General features: G+C 48.6%; 1 protein-coding gene across 1 annotated transcript in view; it reads left to right on the forward strand.

Annotated features, from left to right (window-relative positions):
• LOC144148119 (nucleolar transcription factor 1-like) overlaps positions 1-16,472 on the forward strand; it is a 37,333-nt gene extending 20,861 nt beyond the window's left edge. The window contains 7 exon segments of the mRNA XM_077679707.1: positions 1,768-1,889; positions 5,056-5,197; positions 5,584-5,961; positions 9,251-9,318; positions 9,430-9,519; positions 16,038-16,105; positions 16,108-16,472. Of these exon segments, the coding sequence (XP_077535833.1) occupies positions 1,768-1,889; positions 5,056-5,197; positions 5,584-5,961; positions 9,251-9,318; positions 9,430-9,519; positions 16,038-16,105; positions 16,108-16,397 (1,158 nt within the window). The 3' untranslated portion in view covers positions 16,398-16,472.
• Positions 16,473-17,635: the final 1,163 nt, after the last annotated feature.

A 17,635-nucleotide genomic window follows, 5' to 3' on the forward strand; every position in this document is an offset into this window, starting at 1 on the left:
GCAATTCGTTCGCTTAGTTGAAACGAAGCCAGGACACGTTTGTGAATGGAAGAATGTGCCTTTCTTTACTTGGTTTGTTTGTACACTGTATCTAGCTCCAAGTCAAGGTCGCTTCACACAAGCGCTGCACATGCGACGCTTCGCTGACTGGTACGCCAGTAGGAAAATATAAGGCCTCTTGAAGGCGGGAGAAGAGTCAGCGAAGTCAATATAGGTACTAAGCAAATAAAATCAACTGATATTTTTACCGTACAGCGTAAAACTAGGGCGCGGGAAGCACTTTTTTTGCGCTGGGCGAACAAGCACAGCGGTCAGCAGCACGACTACGCATCTGCGAACGCTTTTCCGTCTACGAAATGCAATTGCTAGACGTGAGCTACTGTGGAAACTCGGGCGACGCTTACTGCACGATCGCAGTACAACAAATAGTCACCTAAGTGGCTTGAAATGCCAAAACTAAATAAAAGTGTAAACCGGTTGTACAATATATACCCTATATTAGCAACGGACTCGCGTCCCGCTCCGTGGCCTAGCAGTCTGGGGCGTTGGGATTTCACTCCAAATGTTTTGCGAGTCACGAGTTCGAATCCCCGCGGGTACGTGCTTTTTTTTTTTTTTTTGTAAGTTAACTTTTTTGTTTTCCGCCGATGTTTTCTATATTGAGTTCACCTTTTTTGGGGCCGCTACGTTCATGGCTACACGAACCAGTTCACAAAACGCGCGCAGGCTGGCACTGGCGCGCTAGTGAGTTCTCGTTGGCGTGCTGTTGCCATAAGCACCGACTGCTTGCAGGCAGTGGGCACAGGCCAGAATCAACAGACCCTTGGCCTGGTGCGAGCACGCTTTTTACGATACAGGCATGAGTGCGGCAAGCTCCAAATATGGGGGAAAAGCGCATGGCATTTGAGCGTATGCGGGGACGCGGAGGGCGTTCATGCACTGCGTAGGCCTCGGGTAGTGAATGCTACGATTCCAAGCCGTCCTGGGAGGCTTATCTTACGCATTTTACAGCCGACAGCATGGCAGAAGCGCGGTACGATGATTACTGAGATATTGGGAATGCCCATCCAACAAAGCCATTGGTTATGTTTTACAGAACCGAAACCGAAACCGAAACTTGTGTGATTGCTAACCTTGGGCATCGTCCAATCACGGCGCCCATCCTCTCAACGTCACAGCCTTAGTTGGTGCGGCCGCCGCAAACCGCGCATGGTAGTTTTTCTTCTTTCGCGCTTTGTAAAATAATTACCGATTTGTCAACCGGATAAACGATGAAAAGTGTGCTAATTTGAGCCAGTCTACGCAGTGCAAGCAAAAACGGGAGCTTGACAAATTCACTTCAGTGTCCCTTTAAGGGACAAGAAGAGAGCGGAGTGGGTCAGGGAACAAACGCAGGTTAAGGACATATTAGGAGAAATTAAGAAGAAATGGGCGTGGGCAGGGCATGTAATGCGAAGGCAAGATAACCGTTGGTCATTGAGGGTAACAGAGTGGATCCCTGGAGAAGGCAAGCGTTGCAGTGGGCGGCTGAAAGTTAGGTGGGCAGATGAGATCAAGAAGTTTGCGGGGATAAGTTGGTCGCAGTTGGCACAGGACCACCGGGATAATTGGAGAATAATGGGAGAGTGGGCGTAGACAGGATGAGGATGATGATGATGTTGCCAAAACCTGCAAACCAGCACTCACCGCTTACTTACTCGCTGACATGCTCCCCGCAGCAGAATGGGATGGGTGCAGGACATTGCTTCTCGTTCCTCATGTGGCCAGATGGAGGTTGCCGAGTACAGCCAGGCGTTCCCGGATTTCAAGGCTGCCACCAAGCCCATCCTGAGCAAGGCTGAGCAGGAGTTCAAGGACAAGTGCGACGGCAAGCCCGAGAGGCCCCCCAAGTGAGTCTCGGAAGCCGCCACTTGGCTTGTGGAGGGGGCAGGGGGTTCCCTTTCTGTATTGTGGGTGCAGCTGAAGTGCGCCTTGGTCTTAAGTGTAGCCTTCCGTTCCACAATGTCCTCGAGGCACAAGACAGGCTTCCTTGCCAACATCGCCAGAGGGGATGTTGCTCTGGTTGTTATTAAGGGGGGACACTGGTCTTAAAACAATTTCTTTTAATTTTCAAGCAACCTTTGTGAAACTTGTCAGTCTTGCTGCTTTTCTCCCACTGATTTCAGATATGCCATTATTTTCTCAGTAGGTCAATTAGTTCCCAAGATAATTAGCACTAATTAGCCATTTTTAGTCAAGCAATAGACAAAACAGTGTTGGTCATAAAACTGTAATCTTTATATTTTCCAATACTATGAACCCTGGTGAGTGCAATAATCGAAGCAGTTTTTTGATGCATCGCTTGGAACTAATTTTACAGCTCGTTAAACTTTGGTGTTTGAAATGGGCACTCAAAATGGCTCCTTGCAACTGGTGCTACCAAAGTTTAATGAGCTGTAAAATTAGTTCCAAGCGCTGCATCAAAAAACTGCTTCGATTATTGCACTCACCAGGGTTCATAGTATTGGAAAATATAAAGATTACAGCTTTATGACCAACACTGTTTTGTCTATTGCTTGACTAAAAATGGCTAATTAGTGCTAATTATCTTGGGAACTAATTGACCTACTGAGAAAATAATGGCATATCTGAAATCAGTGGGAGAAAAGCAGCAAGACTGACAAGTTTCAGAAAGGTTGCTTGAAAATTAAAACAGGCTGTTTTAAGACCAGTGTCCCCCCCCTTTCGGGACCGCTCCATAGGCCATCGATCACATATGATCGATGGTTTCGCGAGCCTGCAGAATACAAATTTTCGCTCGATGGAACACCTAGCAAAATCTAGGAGATAGTTTGAAAACTGGAGTTTTCTCTTTTGTGAAGTTTCTTTTTTTATCGCCAGGTGGCAACACGTCAGATATTTTATTCTGACGGGCAGTGGTTTCGAATGTAAACAAACATGGCGTCATACTCGTGCGAACGCGATAAGAAATCCGCCTCGTCTCGGCTCACATATCTTCGCCTTCTACTGTGGATTTTAACGATGAGAGTGGCAGTGAAGAGTCGAAATGCGGCTTTAGAGATCGGATTTCAGCTCGAGTGAGGATTCGGGTGTCGATCAGCCTGGAACATCAAATCGCGCTCAAAGGTGGGTGTTGGTTTCGGTTTCAATTGGCTCTGGAGTAGGTATGTGCGCTCGAACTATGTTCTGGCTGGTTTATATTTGTTCGCTAGGGTGTTAACTACCTATGGTGGTGATCTCCTGCCACCAGTGCAGAAACGGATCAAGTTTTCGCCGAGACAAGAGCCCGTCCTGTACCTGGGCGACGACGTAGCCATGGCCCTAGTGCCAAAGAGATCACACACAAAACACAAAACCAGTTACACCTAGCCGCATCAAACTTTTTCAATGAAGAAACAAAGCATTGTGTTAGATTTTGTATATCCTGAAATAATTTTATTCTTTTTTAATATTTTCATATTTACGCTTTTTTCTATCTTTTTCTGTAGTTTTTTACGAAGTTTTTAGTTTCAGATTTTTTCATGATTCTATCGTCAGTGTTGAAGTAAAACTTGGTACTGTATGTAAAAGAACATATACTTAGCTGCATTTTGGTATATGCTAAGGCAGGATGGTGCCTTTGCTTTATGTAAAAAAAAATTTGTACCGAGACCTCCCTTTTTCATCACTTTTTCCGGCGGTCCCGAAAGAGTTAAAGCGGTATTCACACAACGGAGCGTTTCAGCGGAGAAATCCAAGGCAGGTCGCAGGTGGACTTCCGCGCTCGGCCAGCTCCTTCTTACACGGAGGATGCGTCTGTCGGACGGACATCAATGTTTGCAGTCGCCTATCTCTAAAGCAGAGCTGCCGTAGCACCGCTGATACCGTGGCGGCGGCAATTTGTGCTAAAGCCCCTACGTAGGGATTGGCCGTGGACGTGATGCAAGCGCTGCCGCGGGTAAAGAACGGCGTGCGACGCGCGAGGCAGTGGTTGGGGATACGTGCGCTGGGAGCAGCCGGGCGTCCGCCTACGGGCCCACATACATGTTAGGCTTAACACATAGATGTTAGGCTTAACACTGCGGCAAATATTCGATTGCCGCTCTCGCAAGATGGCGATTTTTAATGCAACTTTCCATCACATCATTACCCCCTTTCTGGTATGTGCAGCCCTGTTTGCGCCTTGGGGAGTGATAACAATCTATCGCTCGAGCTACCTGGGCTGGCCTGCGCCACTTAGCGGCTGCGGCCGCCGCTCACCCAGCGACCGTGCTGGTGGTAGACGCGGCTCACTCAGTGCGCCTGTCGTGTGCGCAGCGCATTGTTGCGCCCATTGTAATATGAAGCAATAAAAATAGAGTGCCTGCAACCGCTCTAGAACTTCAGTCGCGGCCAGCTGCCCGGCAAGCAGACGAAATCCCACCGCCTCCGCCACCAAGCATTGGATCGTTTGTAGCTCGCGAGCAGAAGCTCCGACCTCCAATCGGAGCGGTGTGCCGGAGAGAAACCATGACGTAGGGGTCACATGATGCGCACTGCTAGGAGCCAAGCGGCGGATTTTTCCTTCGTGTGAATACCCGTTGACACGAAAGCGTTTTATTCCCGGATACACGAAGATTTCGCTGACGTCATATCCGTCACGGAAGTGACGCCTGTACAACGAAGCAGGCAGCCTGTAAAGGGTGCTTCCCTGTACACAGGGTCTTCTTGCGGGGAAGCAACCTTTACTACTAAAGGGTACGTTATACTTAGGGTTGTTCGTTTTCGGGTTTTATATTTTGACGCAAAAGTGTTTTATGCCGCGATACCCCAAGATTTCACTGACGTCATATCCGTCATGGAATTGACGCCAGTACACCTTTGGCAAAGCGACCCCGCCAGCAGGACGCCGCTCGCCAAGCACACCCACAAGACAGCTGCCAACCCGCAAATCATGCTCAGCTGCAGATTTCACTGCGCATTTCACTTTCGTGTTTGACTGATTCCTATGACAGGAATCAACCAGTTTTTTTTCAAGGCCCAGTGTGGTAGTAACAGTGATTGTCATGTGCCTGTGCCCACCATCTCCACTTGCAGCTCGGGGTACAGCCTGTTCTCGCGCATCATGCTGCGCCAGCTGAAGGACGTGCCGGCCAAGGAGAAGATGGCCGAGATCTCGCAGCTCTGGAAGAACCTCAGCCAGGGGGAGCGCGACTCCTACAACAAGCAGGCCACCAAGGTGGGGCTCCCCTGCCTCTGCTTCACTACTTGCGCTTGCGCTTTCCTTGGCGGGAAACGTTCTTGGGGGGGTAAGGGAGGACTCATGGGAGACCTTGTACAGACCTTATACTTGTACAGGCTAGCTCATCGGCCTGTTAGTCAAACCATGTGGGCCATACCTTCCTGCCATATGGTTGCTTCAATTTTCACTTTGGGTACCAAATTGTAATAGCCGGAATGCTTTACCTCGTCAACTCAAAGAGCTGCTTAGCAGTTGGCTGTAATATCTTCTTTTTGCACTTAACTTTATAAGAATGATCACGCCGTGGAAATGTAACAGTGTTCCAAATGAAGTTTCGAAATGTTCCGAATAAAGTTTCAGTCCGGCCTGGACTCGGATTTCAGGCGAACGCCAAGTACAAGGAGAAGTACGCGGCGTACCTGAGCAACCTCCCGGAGGAAGAGCGGCAGAAGGTGGAGGCCGAGGCGGCGGCGCACAAGTCGTCTGCGTCGGCGGGCGCGGCCGCCAAGGGCAACGGCAAGGCGGCCAACCACGCGGTGGCCGGTGCCGGCGGCAAGGGCGGAGTCTCGCGGGTGGCCCCCGGGGACGAGAACCGGCCCCCGGCCGGGGAGCGGCCCAAGCCCAAGAAGCCCCTGTCGGCCATGTTCTTCTTCCAGCAGGAGAAGCTGGCTGCCATGAAGGAGCGCTGCCCACAGATGTCCCACCAGGAGGTCATGCGTGCCCTCGCCCGGGAGTTCTCCGAGCTGCCCGACCGCAAGAAGGTCTCTCTCTCTCTCTCTCTCTCTCTCTCTCTCTCTCTCTCTCTCTCTCTCTCTCTCTCTCTCTCTCTCCCTCACCTAACCTTTGTTCTTGTCATTTCAAAGTCCTTCCTGCCTCCGGCTTGACTGAATTTCTAGGAAGACGAGAACAGGAGATCGCTCCGTCTCTCTCTACTTCTTCCTCTCTACCCTTACCTAACCTTTGTGCGTACTACAGTTAAACCTCGATGTAACGAAGTCGGTAAAATTCGTAATTTACTTCGTTACATTGAAATTTCGCTACATTGAAATTCGCGGTTTTAATGAAGTGTTCATCCCGTGAAGCATTTCCTGCAAAAGAAAACGTGGCGCGCATACACGGCTGGCGCATTGTTTCTGTTTCTGTCGGTGCTTAATCGTCTACGCGGGCATTAGAGTGAACCGCATGGAGCGTTTCCTCCCCTCAAAAACGCGCCCCGCAAGCCACAGGCGCGCTGACGCAGCCGCGGAGACAACCCGCGCGATGTATCTCCAGCGAGCGCTTCCGCTCGCTGAAACGCAACTTGAGGGTCAAACGAGAGGGGCATGCGAGAAAAAAAAAAAAAAAAGCGGATAACGTGGGCGAAATTTTCACTGTAAAGCGTCATACGCTCCGCTTATGAAAGCGCCAATCGAATATCCTCGGCATCCCCGAGCGCTTCGAAGCTCCCGCCATAGGGTGCGCGCCTCCCCAATCGCAGACGCGGGTGTAAAAAAAAACGCGCGCACAAGGCTCATAAAGCTTCACAAATGCTTCATGGAACGATGAAACCCAACGAGCATGAGCGAACTCGAACGAAGGGCAAAGCGGCGGCGGCGGCGGCCCCGCAAGAGGCGATTAGGCTTACCACAGCGGAGGATGTTTGGTGGGCGCTTTCGTAAGAGGCGCGCATGACGTTTTACTATGGTTTTACTGTGAAAATTTCGCCCACGTAATACGTTTTTTTTTTCTCGCGTGCCCCTCTCGTTTGCCCATTGAGTTGCGTTTCAGCGAGCGGTTATAAGCGGTCGCTGCAGCTACCCCACATCGCGCGGGTGGTCTCCGCGACTGTGTCAGCGCGCATATGGCTTGCGGGGCGCGTTTTTGCGGTGAGAAAATGCCCCATGCCGTTCACGCTGATGCCCGCGTAGACGATTAGGCTCCGACAGAAACAGTGCGCCACCCGTGTATGCACGCCACACAGTTTTTAAGCAAGGGGCTCGCTCAGACTCCGCGGCTTGCTGCATCCGCGGCATCGGGCGGCCCGTGTTGCCGTTTGCGTTTTATTGAGATCCCATTTCGGCGCTTGCGTCTCCCAAAATAAAATATACCTCTACAACTTAAATTTCGTGCCTAGTTGTCCGTGAAACTTCGTTACATTGAAATTTCGGCAAACGGGACTTCGTTACACAGAGGGTAAAAATACATGGTGAGCATACACTTCAAGTTACGAAAAATTCCGTGGTTCGTTACATCGAGGGTTTCGTTACATTGAAGTTCGTTACATCGAGGTGTAACTGTACAGTCAAAACTCGCGATAACGAAATCCCGCTGGTACGAAATTCCCGCGGCAACGAAATATTTTCGCATCCCCGGCGAACGTCCATAGACGCCCATGTATTTTATATCTCGCGGCAACGAAACGTTTTCGGAAGCAGATCCCGCGTTAACGAAATTCGGTGCAAGTTTGGTCGGCATTTTACCGACCCTTTGGAGGGTAACTGTATCCAAAAAGTGCTCAAGTGCATTTTTTTTGGACTCAAAAGTGCGTAAACTTCAGCCACAGCACGTTTGCATGGCCGCCGCCATATTTGTTTACAAAAGACCGTGCAGCCGGCGGCCGTGGAGGCAGCCTCGCAGCTGCACCACCAGGGGGCGACACATGGTGACTCAAGTCGCGGCTTTGGCTTGGGCTACGCTAGCCCACTACCGCTGAACAGAGCGCGTGCGTTTGTTGTTTGTGTGTGGCGATTGGCATGTTTGCTCTCAGTAAGCTGCCTTCGCCAGCTCAAAAGTGGAGGTTTTTATCGCTACGAGATAAGGCAGCCATCATCGCCCAAGTCAGTGGCCCAAGGGAGGATAGCGCCGACGAGTTTGGAAACGCCCTGCGCGTGTTTCGCAACGCCTGCAACTAGCTCAACCATTTTGAAAAGCAAGGATCCCACCAGTTTTCAATGGCGCACGTGCGCAAAACAAAACAGTTACAGCTGTGACCTTTCTGGACGTCTAGAAAGCGGTGCTCACTAAGTTTTGTAAACAGTATTGGCGCAACGAGGTGCCACTCTGTCTGGCAAAGTTCGTAAACAGAAGCTGGACTCCACTTGCATGATCGGACGTACTCGGTGCCGAGGGCCACGGCGGAAAACGTGCAGAGAAGGTGAACCCACGGAATGTTTTGGATGCGTTTGACACGATCTCGTTCTTGGGAGCGCACGACGACTAGCAATGAACCACTTGTACAGTGATAGCTGAACTGTGACGTTTTCTGCAAGGTAAGGCTCACGAAGTAATATAACCGACTTTAGGAAATAAATGTTTGGTTTGTGGCCAATTTTCCGGTCGTTTATGTTTCATTCTCGCGGCAACTAAATTCCCGCAAAAGCGAATTTTCTTGCTTTCCCCGGCGGTTTCGTTATTGCGGGTTTCGACTATATTTGGAAGTTCTTGTTGCCTTTGGCGTGACTGAACTTCTAAGAAGTCGATGGTTGCTCAAAGAACCGAGGAAGCTTAAGGGGGTATGTGGGTATTGAAAGAATTAGTTGTATTTGTTGAGCAGATACAAGGAAACTTGTCAGTCTTGCAGCTGTTTTCCCCACTAGTTTCAAATATGCAATTAGGTATTTGCTTAGTCGCCAAGAAATAGTTCTCAGTATAGTTAAAGATTACTTATTCATTCTGCCGAAACAGTAGGATAGAAAAGTGTTAATAAAAAGATAGAAAATACATTTTCATACTTTCTAATGTACAGCATAGAAAGCACTTTTATGCATCCCTCGGAAGCAATTCTGTTGCTCATTAAACTTTGCTGCTTGAAATGGAGTATGAAGCAGCGGCTGGTTTAGAAGGTTTAGAAGACAAAGGAGTGACCAAGAATGTGTGGTACGCACGGCCAGCAGCAAAGTCCACCCTACTGGGTGCTGGGAGGCACAAACTGACTGGTCGCTAAGTTCTGTGATTTTTCCGTTAGTGCTGTTGCATTCATAGCCAACATTTGCAAGGGCACGAGACCCACATTTGTGGAGTCTGGGTTGCTAACCAGGCCTGCCTTGCTCTTTCTGCCACTTCGACCTGCAGGAGAAGTACAAGAAGATGGCGACAGAAGCCAAGGAGAAGGCCATCGAGGAGACCAATGGCCACAAAGTGTAAGTGGCGCATTGGCGTCTTTTTTTTGTGTGCAAATATCTTCTTGCCTGTGCAAGCCTTTGTTGCAAGAGTGAGCCACAACTGCCATTGTTTTTCGTTTTTTCCTGCAGTAAAGAGGAGAAGACGTACCAGGCCCCGAGTGCGCCGAGCTTGAACCGAAGAAACCGCCTCTTCAAGGGGGAGCCCAAGAAACCGCCCCAGTGAGTTTACACTTGCTGTGAGAAGGGCATGCGTGTCTGCATGTGCCTGAGAGCAGTCTGCCTTGTGATGCGTTGTGGGAGGCACTAGGCTTGCTCGTACGAGGAGGCATATCGTATACTACTTCAGCAACGCTTTGCAAACTTGGCTTGCCGCCTACTGCTGTGCTGTCAACAATGCTGGTATAGAAACAATCTTGTGGTCAATAGGTTTGTTCCGCTGGTCCCGTTGTGCATGAGGAAAAGAAATGTAATTAACACTAAATTAAATATCTTCAAACGAGGTGCAAACCAACATGACAGACTGGGGGGAAAAACAAAGATGGGCGCTTTCTCAAAACTACGCGCTTCATTCATTCATTAAAAACAGGAATACTCCCGATAAGACGACCGCGGTTCAGACAAATTGTCGCTTATGTTGAACATTGTGGTTTCACATAGACTGAGTGCAAAAAAGTCTGCTTGAAACGAGCAGGCTTCCACGTACTCATCGGTGAAAGACGGACAACTTTCAGGGTGATCATCACTGCTGGCGATTCTGGGTAGCGAACATGGCAGTCTTGGCGAGATGCGGCGGGGCTTTCACGCTACCAGAGGGGAAGAAAAGTGAAGGAAAACCACAGCGCGAAGCGAATTCGCGCCACGGAGGAAGAGAGGGGGCGAGAAAAAAGACACACAGTTAAAGCCAGGGTGTCGAACCGGAACCGGAACCGAACCGAAAACCGGAACCGAACCCGAATTTTTGCCCGGAACCGGAACTGAACCGGAACAGTATTCTTTCCGCCATTTTGGAACTGAACCCGAACCGGAACGAATCGAAGGAACCGTTCCGAACCGGTTCCGGGGCCTCAAAAATATGATTTCTAGTTTTCCAGTTTTCCATTTCGGTCTCTACCTTTGCCACTCGCCAGACAGAACCATGAAATATTTCGCATAGTCTGCAGTTCCCAAGGCCCATCATGTTCTCTTCTTACTATTGCCCTCAATTTAATGTAAAGTTGTCCGTATATACTATCAGTTTGCGTTAGGTACTGCCCATCTCTCCCAATTATCTTTTACATGTAGCATAACCTAAGTTAGAACGCATATTCCGAGGCAACATATCATGGAATATTCTTCATGGTTTCTATCTGCATGGGATTTAAAATCGTGTAAAGTTTTTAATGTGTTGTTAATTCGCATGCATCCCTGTCCGCTTGTGAAGGCCTTCAGGGACACCATCAACAATAAATCTATATATTCCACCTATTTTAGTTTGAATGGGCAGTTATATACAAACAGCACTGAGACACAAACACTCGAAGTTCTCAAAATTAACTTCCCTTCTGCTTGTATACAGTGCCGTAATGTCATTTGGTTACTGCTCTAAGAGAACATGAGATATAAAAAAGGGGGATTATAATTTCCACTTTTAAACTATATTTGATAGCATTTTCATGTTATCTTGAATCTGCTCAGCCTTAAACTTAAAATGCGGATGGATTTAAGTCGATTAATGCGGGTTAGCGGGTAGACGGGGTGGATTAGTTAGGTGAGTGAATGAGCTAATGTGAATTAGTGGGACTGGTGTGTTGATTAATTTGGATTCCAGGAACTAGCGAGTCAGTTCAGGCAGATTAGACGGTGGGACCACACATGATATCTTTGGGGTCTTTGGCATTTAGAAATTTTGCAGCATTCTCCTTCTCGACCAATCACGAAATTTTGTCAAGCACAAAGTATCCGCAAAGTTATGTGACGACCACCTGAACGCTATAAAAATTCTTTCTTTGTGCCCGTATTGCGCTGTTATGTTGTTTCTATATTAAAATTACCATCTCGCACTAAAGTTAATAACTAATTGCCTAATGCGTATTTTATATTCATCAAAGGGTTTTCAAAATGTGTATTATATGAGGTGCGACAGTTGGAAAGAAACTAAACTGAAAGAAAAAAAGGGAGGAACGATCAACTGGTTTGATGAAAGAGACGTCCGAAAGCATTCTTCAATACCTTCTCTTTCTTTGTGCTACCGTTCTGCAGCCTCCCACAGGTGTAGCACCTCATCCCCCGAACACAGCCCCCTTCAAGCTAAGGAAGCGGCACCAAAACTCTTATAACAGAGTCTTAGCAGGCGTGGCCCAACTTTGCCAACGATCGATTGCATCTTACAGCACTTCCAATGATCAATCGGAGACCACCAACGAGACAGTCACGATTGTATGGGCACCAGCTCATACTGGCATATCCGGCAAACAAGATCACCAACCTCGTGGCTCGAGATTTGACCCGCTTAGCCAGCTGATGAAGCCGGGCCCGAGTGCATGCATCCTGCAGTCACAGACCAGGAAGTTTCTCAGAACTATAGCCTCTTCTGTAGAACGTATTCCTCCCAGCACAAATCGCTACCGATTAACCAGGAAAGATTACTCCGCGCCCTGCGGGCATACTCCTTCCCACACACCACCAGACTCCACCTCTTTGACGGGACACAGATCTCTCAATTTCGTCGCTTGTGTGGAGAGCCTGGGAACCTCATACACATAGTAGGCGGCTGCGACAAGTGTACTGTAGATCCATCCAACCTCCACGTTTCCATAGAGATTTGGGAGACAGCCATGACCAGCTCCGGCCTTCAAGATCAGTTGCTCTTGATGGAAACGGCTGTCGATTCGGCCCCCTCGAATGAGGACGCCTCTCTGAACCTTTGCCTCAATTTAATTAAACTTCATTTTCTCTCTCTCTCTCTCTCTCTCTCTCTCTCTCTCTCTACAAGTGATCATTACTGCTGCTTGTGACTTCACTTGGCTATTATCTCTCCTAGAGCCCAATCGCTGTCTCCGGTCGCTGAAGGGCCATTAGAAAGTTCATATCTCCGGTGGTTCCCTATCCAATGCCGTCCTATACACGCCATCCAATGAGCCTTTATAGCCATTCTTTCTTTCCAACAGCCCTGTTAGCAGATAAAAGATAAGCAGAAAGAAATTGCTCTAAATGCCACCTGCCACGCTTGGCAGTCAGAAATTAACGCCAACGCCAGACTGTTTTCTACTTCTAGCACTGCTAATCCTTTCGTGTTAAAGCTAAAGCGCCGTTGAAACTTGGGGTAGATGAAAAGCGTAGCAGACCAACCGATTTATTTACAATGCATATTTTTTTGCCTCATTGTGCGAAAATAGGGGTGCGTGCGTGCGTGCGTAACATTTGATCGATCCAAAAAAAAGATGCCCGCCAAAGAGACTGCCCGTTTGCCAGTAAACTACCTGCCCGCCTGCCTGCCTGCCTGCCTGCCTGCCAGGCAGAACATTCTGGTGATGATGCATGATTTGGGGACGAGGGGCGGCCCGTCACGAGCTGCCGGGAAGGGGGGGTGGGGAGACGCAAAATGCCCCACCACGGCGACACTCCAGGGTACCAAAAACGATTGTAGACGGGCGGGTCGTCTGCTTAGTAGGTCGAGGCAAAAGGCTGCCTGCAGGGAGGCTGCTCATTTCCAGAAGATTCTGGTTAGGATGCACTGATGGGGGAGGCACTGGAGGCACCGGAGCGCTGCCCGCTGGCCAGGAGGGTACATGTTCGCCTTCGAGAAGACTGTGGCGAGGACGCATTATTTGGAGACGATGTGCGGCAGTCACCGGTCGGCGAAGGGAGTGGATCACAGGGCGGCACAGCGGTGGCTCTGAAGAGCCATGCGTTAGAGCGCAGCCCTTAAGCGCCCGCTCCTGTGGTTTTGCGTAGTTTCTCAGCGTCGGCCTCGTTGTAACCGAGAGAACGAAGACGCCACCGAAGATAGAGCGAGCAGGAAAGCGGAGGACGAAAGTATGGCGAAAGTGGGAGGGGAGGGCGAAATTGCCAGACCGCGCGAGACATGCTCCACGGCAGCAACGCCTTACGAGATAACGACAGAGTATACCGCATGCCGTCGTGCATTTGTTGTGGACGCGATCACTTCCTAAGACACAGCAGCTATGCGCCGTCGCCGAAAAGACTACAGTTCGCGCAGCGCTCAAATTTCGCATTAGCGACTACCGTAATCGTCTGCCATATTTCTTGTTTCCTCAAGAAAACAACTGTGGTGTATAAAATTGCCGTGGTATAAGCCAAGTATGAAATAAAATTAAATCATGAAAATGAACGAACTTAAATTAATAACGGTAAACTTGCGGCCATAAAGAGCAATGCTTTCACATTCATACAAATAGTGCCCTTAAGTGCCCCAACGAACCTTTTGTTTAGCTTCAGTTATTGTTGTAATCGTTGACCTATCTGTCACGATTTGGCCCGCATTCTGGAACGTGGGAGGGTCGTAGTACTCTCCACCCGAGGGACGACCCGCAGCGTGCTGGTGGTGACGGTGACTGACCGCGAGCAGCTCTGCTCGTCGGTGTTAACTTTATTCGCCAGCCATGCACAATGTTTCTTTCACACCGATCCTGGCAGGGCCACCGAACTTAGCGGCCAACGAAAATTGGGGAGGGGGCGGGGGCGCCACATACTCGTCAAACTACCATAGAAAACATTTTGCAGTAGCTTGTACAGTTAAATGAGCTATTGAAGACTTTAGATAAACTCGCCGCGGTGGCTTAGTGGCTAAGGCGTTGCGCTGCTGAGAACACAGACGCGGGTTAGATTCCCAGCCGCGGCGGCCGCTTTTCTGATGGAAGCGAAAAGCGAAAACGTCCGTGTGTACGAGATTTCGGCGGACGCTAAAGATCCCCAGGTGGGCAAAATTAATCCGGTGCCCTCCACTACGGCGCGCCTCATCGTCTGCGTTGCATCGGCGCGTTAAACCCTACAATAAATAAATAAATGAATAAATAAATAAATAAATAAATAAATAAAAATCAACACTTTCGATAAACGCTTTCACCCTTCTGCGCATCTGGAAGCACTGCGAGAACTATAGCAATTGCCAGCACAGAGCAACAGTGCGTGATTTCCTAGTCGCTGCGGATGCAGCTTCCGTTTCTGCTTCGCTTTTGTGGCTTTCTTTTTAAAGTGGCTATAAAATGCGTTCTATTCTGCAACTTAAGGAAAGCCGTCAAATAGCCGCTACACCGCTGTAATGATGTCATTCAGCGGTCGAAGAAAGCCAAGACCGGAAGGAGAGAAAAATATTTTAAGCAAATTTCTAAGTTATCTGATGAGGAAAGAGCAGTAATTTTTCGCTGAGGCACTTTGCGACCCCTAATCTAAGTACAGGATGTCTTGGTTGACTACTTTCTGCAAGTATTTAGAAAAAGTTGAAAAAGTGTTGCAGGGTCGCTTTAATTCGGCCAAGGCAAAATATTTGCTCAAAGAAACATTCATTATGACTTGGTTTTATGCCGCCTTGATAAGGAAACGAAAAACGAGCACAAAAAAATTAACAGAAAAAAACACGCCTGCTTTTTTTCTTCGAACCCGTTTGAACCCGTTTGAACCGGTTCGAACCGGAACGGAATGGTGCTCTGGAACTGACCCGAACCGAACCCAAAAGGCTTGAACCCGAACCCGAACCGAACCCGAAAAAAGTCCGGTTCGACACCCTGGTTAAAGCTACCATTTCTTCCACCCCTCAACCCGCAAAGCCAACGGCAAAGCAAATAAAAAAAGAGCGAGGGCAATTTTTGTGGCCGCTCTGCTCTGGAGGAGAGAGGCGCAAAACTAGGAGGATAAAAAAAGTAAAAAAAAAGAGCGACAACGGAGGCTTCCTGTTCGCGAACGTGGCAGCTCTCCTGACCAATGCTGTTTCTCAGCGGGAGCATGTGAGTTTGCGTCGGATCGTGTTGCAAGTCCCACCGCGTCACCGCTGAAAAAGTGACGAGTTCCCTCTCTGCCTCTGAAGCGTTGTTGGCTGCGGTAGCGGGCGTACGTTCTCGTTGCCACTTGGACTGGATAAAACAGGGCAAGAGCACTTGAAGGCAGTCTTCTATCAAGTTGCGCATTCAAATAAATGATCATTTTGTCCTTTTCCTTCCTTGTAAGTCTACTTCATTCACCGCCTTAAAGCAAGATATTTGCATGCACCTGGGCATTCTGCCGATTTGTTTTTTGGAAGGGCTTCTGATACGACAAACAAATTGTCATGGTCCCTTTGAGTTCATCTTAACGGGAGTTCCCCGTATATATGTGTGATGATTGAATGTGCACTCCGTACGAAATACAATGAACAAACGAAGAAAAAACGTGCATTACTGCAAAACCATATGGTGCGAAAGCACGTGCAGTGCAAATCAGGAGTTTTGGAGTTGTTGACGTGTGCTTATTCCTGCTAATTACTGCGTTTGATGCCATCACTCATGTGATTTTATTGTTTGATGTGTAGTAATGTGTTGGTTCTGTTGGTCTGTTCAGTTTCACACACGGTGCACATACAATCCTCACGCACGTTCCTGTTTTTTCCGAATAAAACATTTAGTTGCGAGAAAGCGCTTGTCTTTGTCTTTCCTGGCCTCAGTTGTACTGTTTTCTGCTGTAATATTCGAAGGTGAAGTTCCAACTGCCTGTTGTACGATCAACGAGAAGAGCCTTGGATGAGTGTGGCGTGCTCCGTTTTGCAGGAGCGGCTACGGGGTGTTCTCGACGGAGATGCTGAGCCAGCTGGTGGATGTGGACCCCAAGAACCGCATGGCGAGATTGCCAAGCGCTGGAACGCCATGCCCGATGCCGACAAGGAGCGCTACAAGCGCGCCGTCCAGGACCTGCAGCGGAAGTACAACAAGGAGCTCGCGCGATTCCTCGAGGTAGCTAATGCTCTTAGATCTCCGCCTCTCTTGTTAATTAGATGGGTAGTGTCGTTGAAGACCTCTCGAAGGAATTGGCACCAAGCTTCCTACTGGTTGTCTGCCCCTGTCAAATGTCTGCATTGCGGGCAGTTCCACATTGTCCGTAGTATTAAATCCTTACGTGCCAAATTTTGACAGAGAATTTGTCCTCTCGAAGGAATCGGCACCAAACTTCCCACTTGTTGTTTGCCCTTATGAAATGCCTCTGCATTGCAGGAACTCCCCCATAAACGGAAGTCTTTGTGTAGAGAATTTCTGCAAAGGATTCTTCATAAACATCGCTCCTTTCCTGAAAAAAACGTTTATTGAAGCATTTAAGTGGATGAGCAGGTTTGCACTGTGCAGCTGTCGCTGTGGAGGCTTGTGTGTTTAGAGAAACAAATTGCAGTGTTCCATAGGCTAGGCAAATGCAGCTGATTCTTGGGGGAGGAGAATCGGACAAAACAAAGCCGGGACCCTTGTGTTGTCAGTCTTTGTGCGGGTGTATTGTTCGCAGTGGTGTTTGCAAAGTATGGCATTGCATTGACAGAATCCAACTTTGGCACGGCCGAAAAGCACCAACATTTTGCCGTCTCGCAAGCTGTGGGAGTAACAGCAGGCTGTCACGAGAGTATTGCTTGGGATTGGGCGAGTTAGTTCCTGATCACTGGAAAACTTTCAGCTGGAACGTAAGGAAACAATGTACAGTCGAGAAAAACACAAACAGCATTGTGTCCATGTTTCTCTCGACCGTCCTTCATTTCCATACGTTCCAGCTGAAGTTTCCGCTGTCACTAGAATTGGTTCACTTTTTTTTAAAACTATGCTTGTCAGTCTTAGTCTTACAATTTTTTTGCTTGTTTGTTTGTTTGCTAATTGAAATGTCAAGATTTCAAGCAACGGCCAGAACACGTGAGTTACCTTGGCACGTAACACGCTTTCAAAACTTCGGTGTGTCAAACTGCAGTGCTTGCTAAAGATTCCCATGCAGTCAAAATTAACCCAGAGCCCTCCACTATGGTGCACTTTGTAGTCCACGTGCAGTTTCGGTGTTGAGCCCCCGAAATATTTAGTTAATTTGGAAGTGGCAGTCATTGGTGCGAACCGCCACGTATTCAAAGTACAGGTGCTAACAGGGGTGAGACAGCTGTGCATATTGCGCACTTTTGATACAAACCTGCTTTCCTGTGCCAGGCTGCTCCAAAAGCTTGGAAATTGCCGAAATTGCGCCAAACTGCTCCAAAACAGTCTGAGAGCCAAGGATTTAACGCTGCCGCCAGTTTCAGTGGGGAAAAATGCTTACTGACGGCATAATTTTCCAGCACCCCCTGTTTGTAAAGGTTTAATTGATTGGTCATACAATAAAACACCTGCATAAAATTGTCCCCAAGATA

The sequence above is a fragment of the Haemaphysalis longicornis genome, unplaced genomic scaffold (genome assembly GCF_048455015.1).
Source record: "Haemaphysalis longicornis isolate Haplotype H1 unplaced genomic scaffold, Haemaphysalis longicornis Haplotype H1 scaffold_778, whole genome shotgun sequence".
Taxonomy (NCBI): domain Eukaryota; kingdom Metazoa; phylum Arthropoda; class Arachnida; order Ixodida; family Ixodidae; genus Haemaphysalis; species Haemaphysalis longicornis.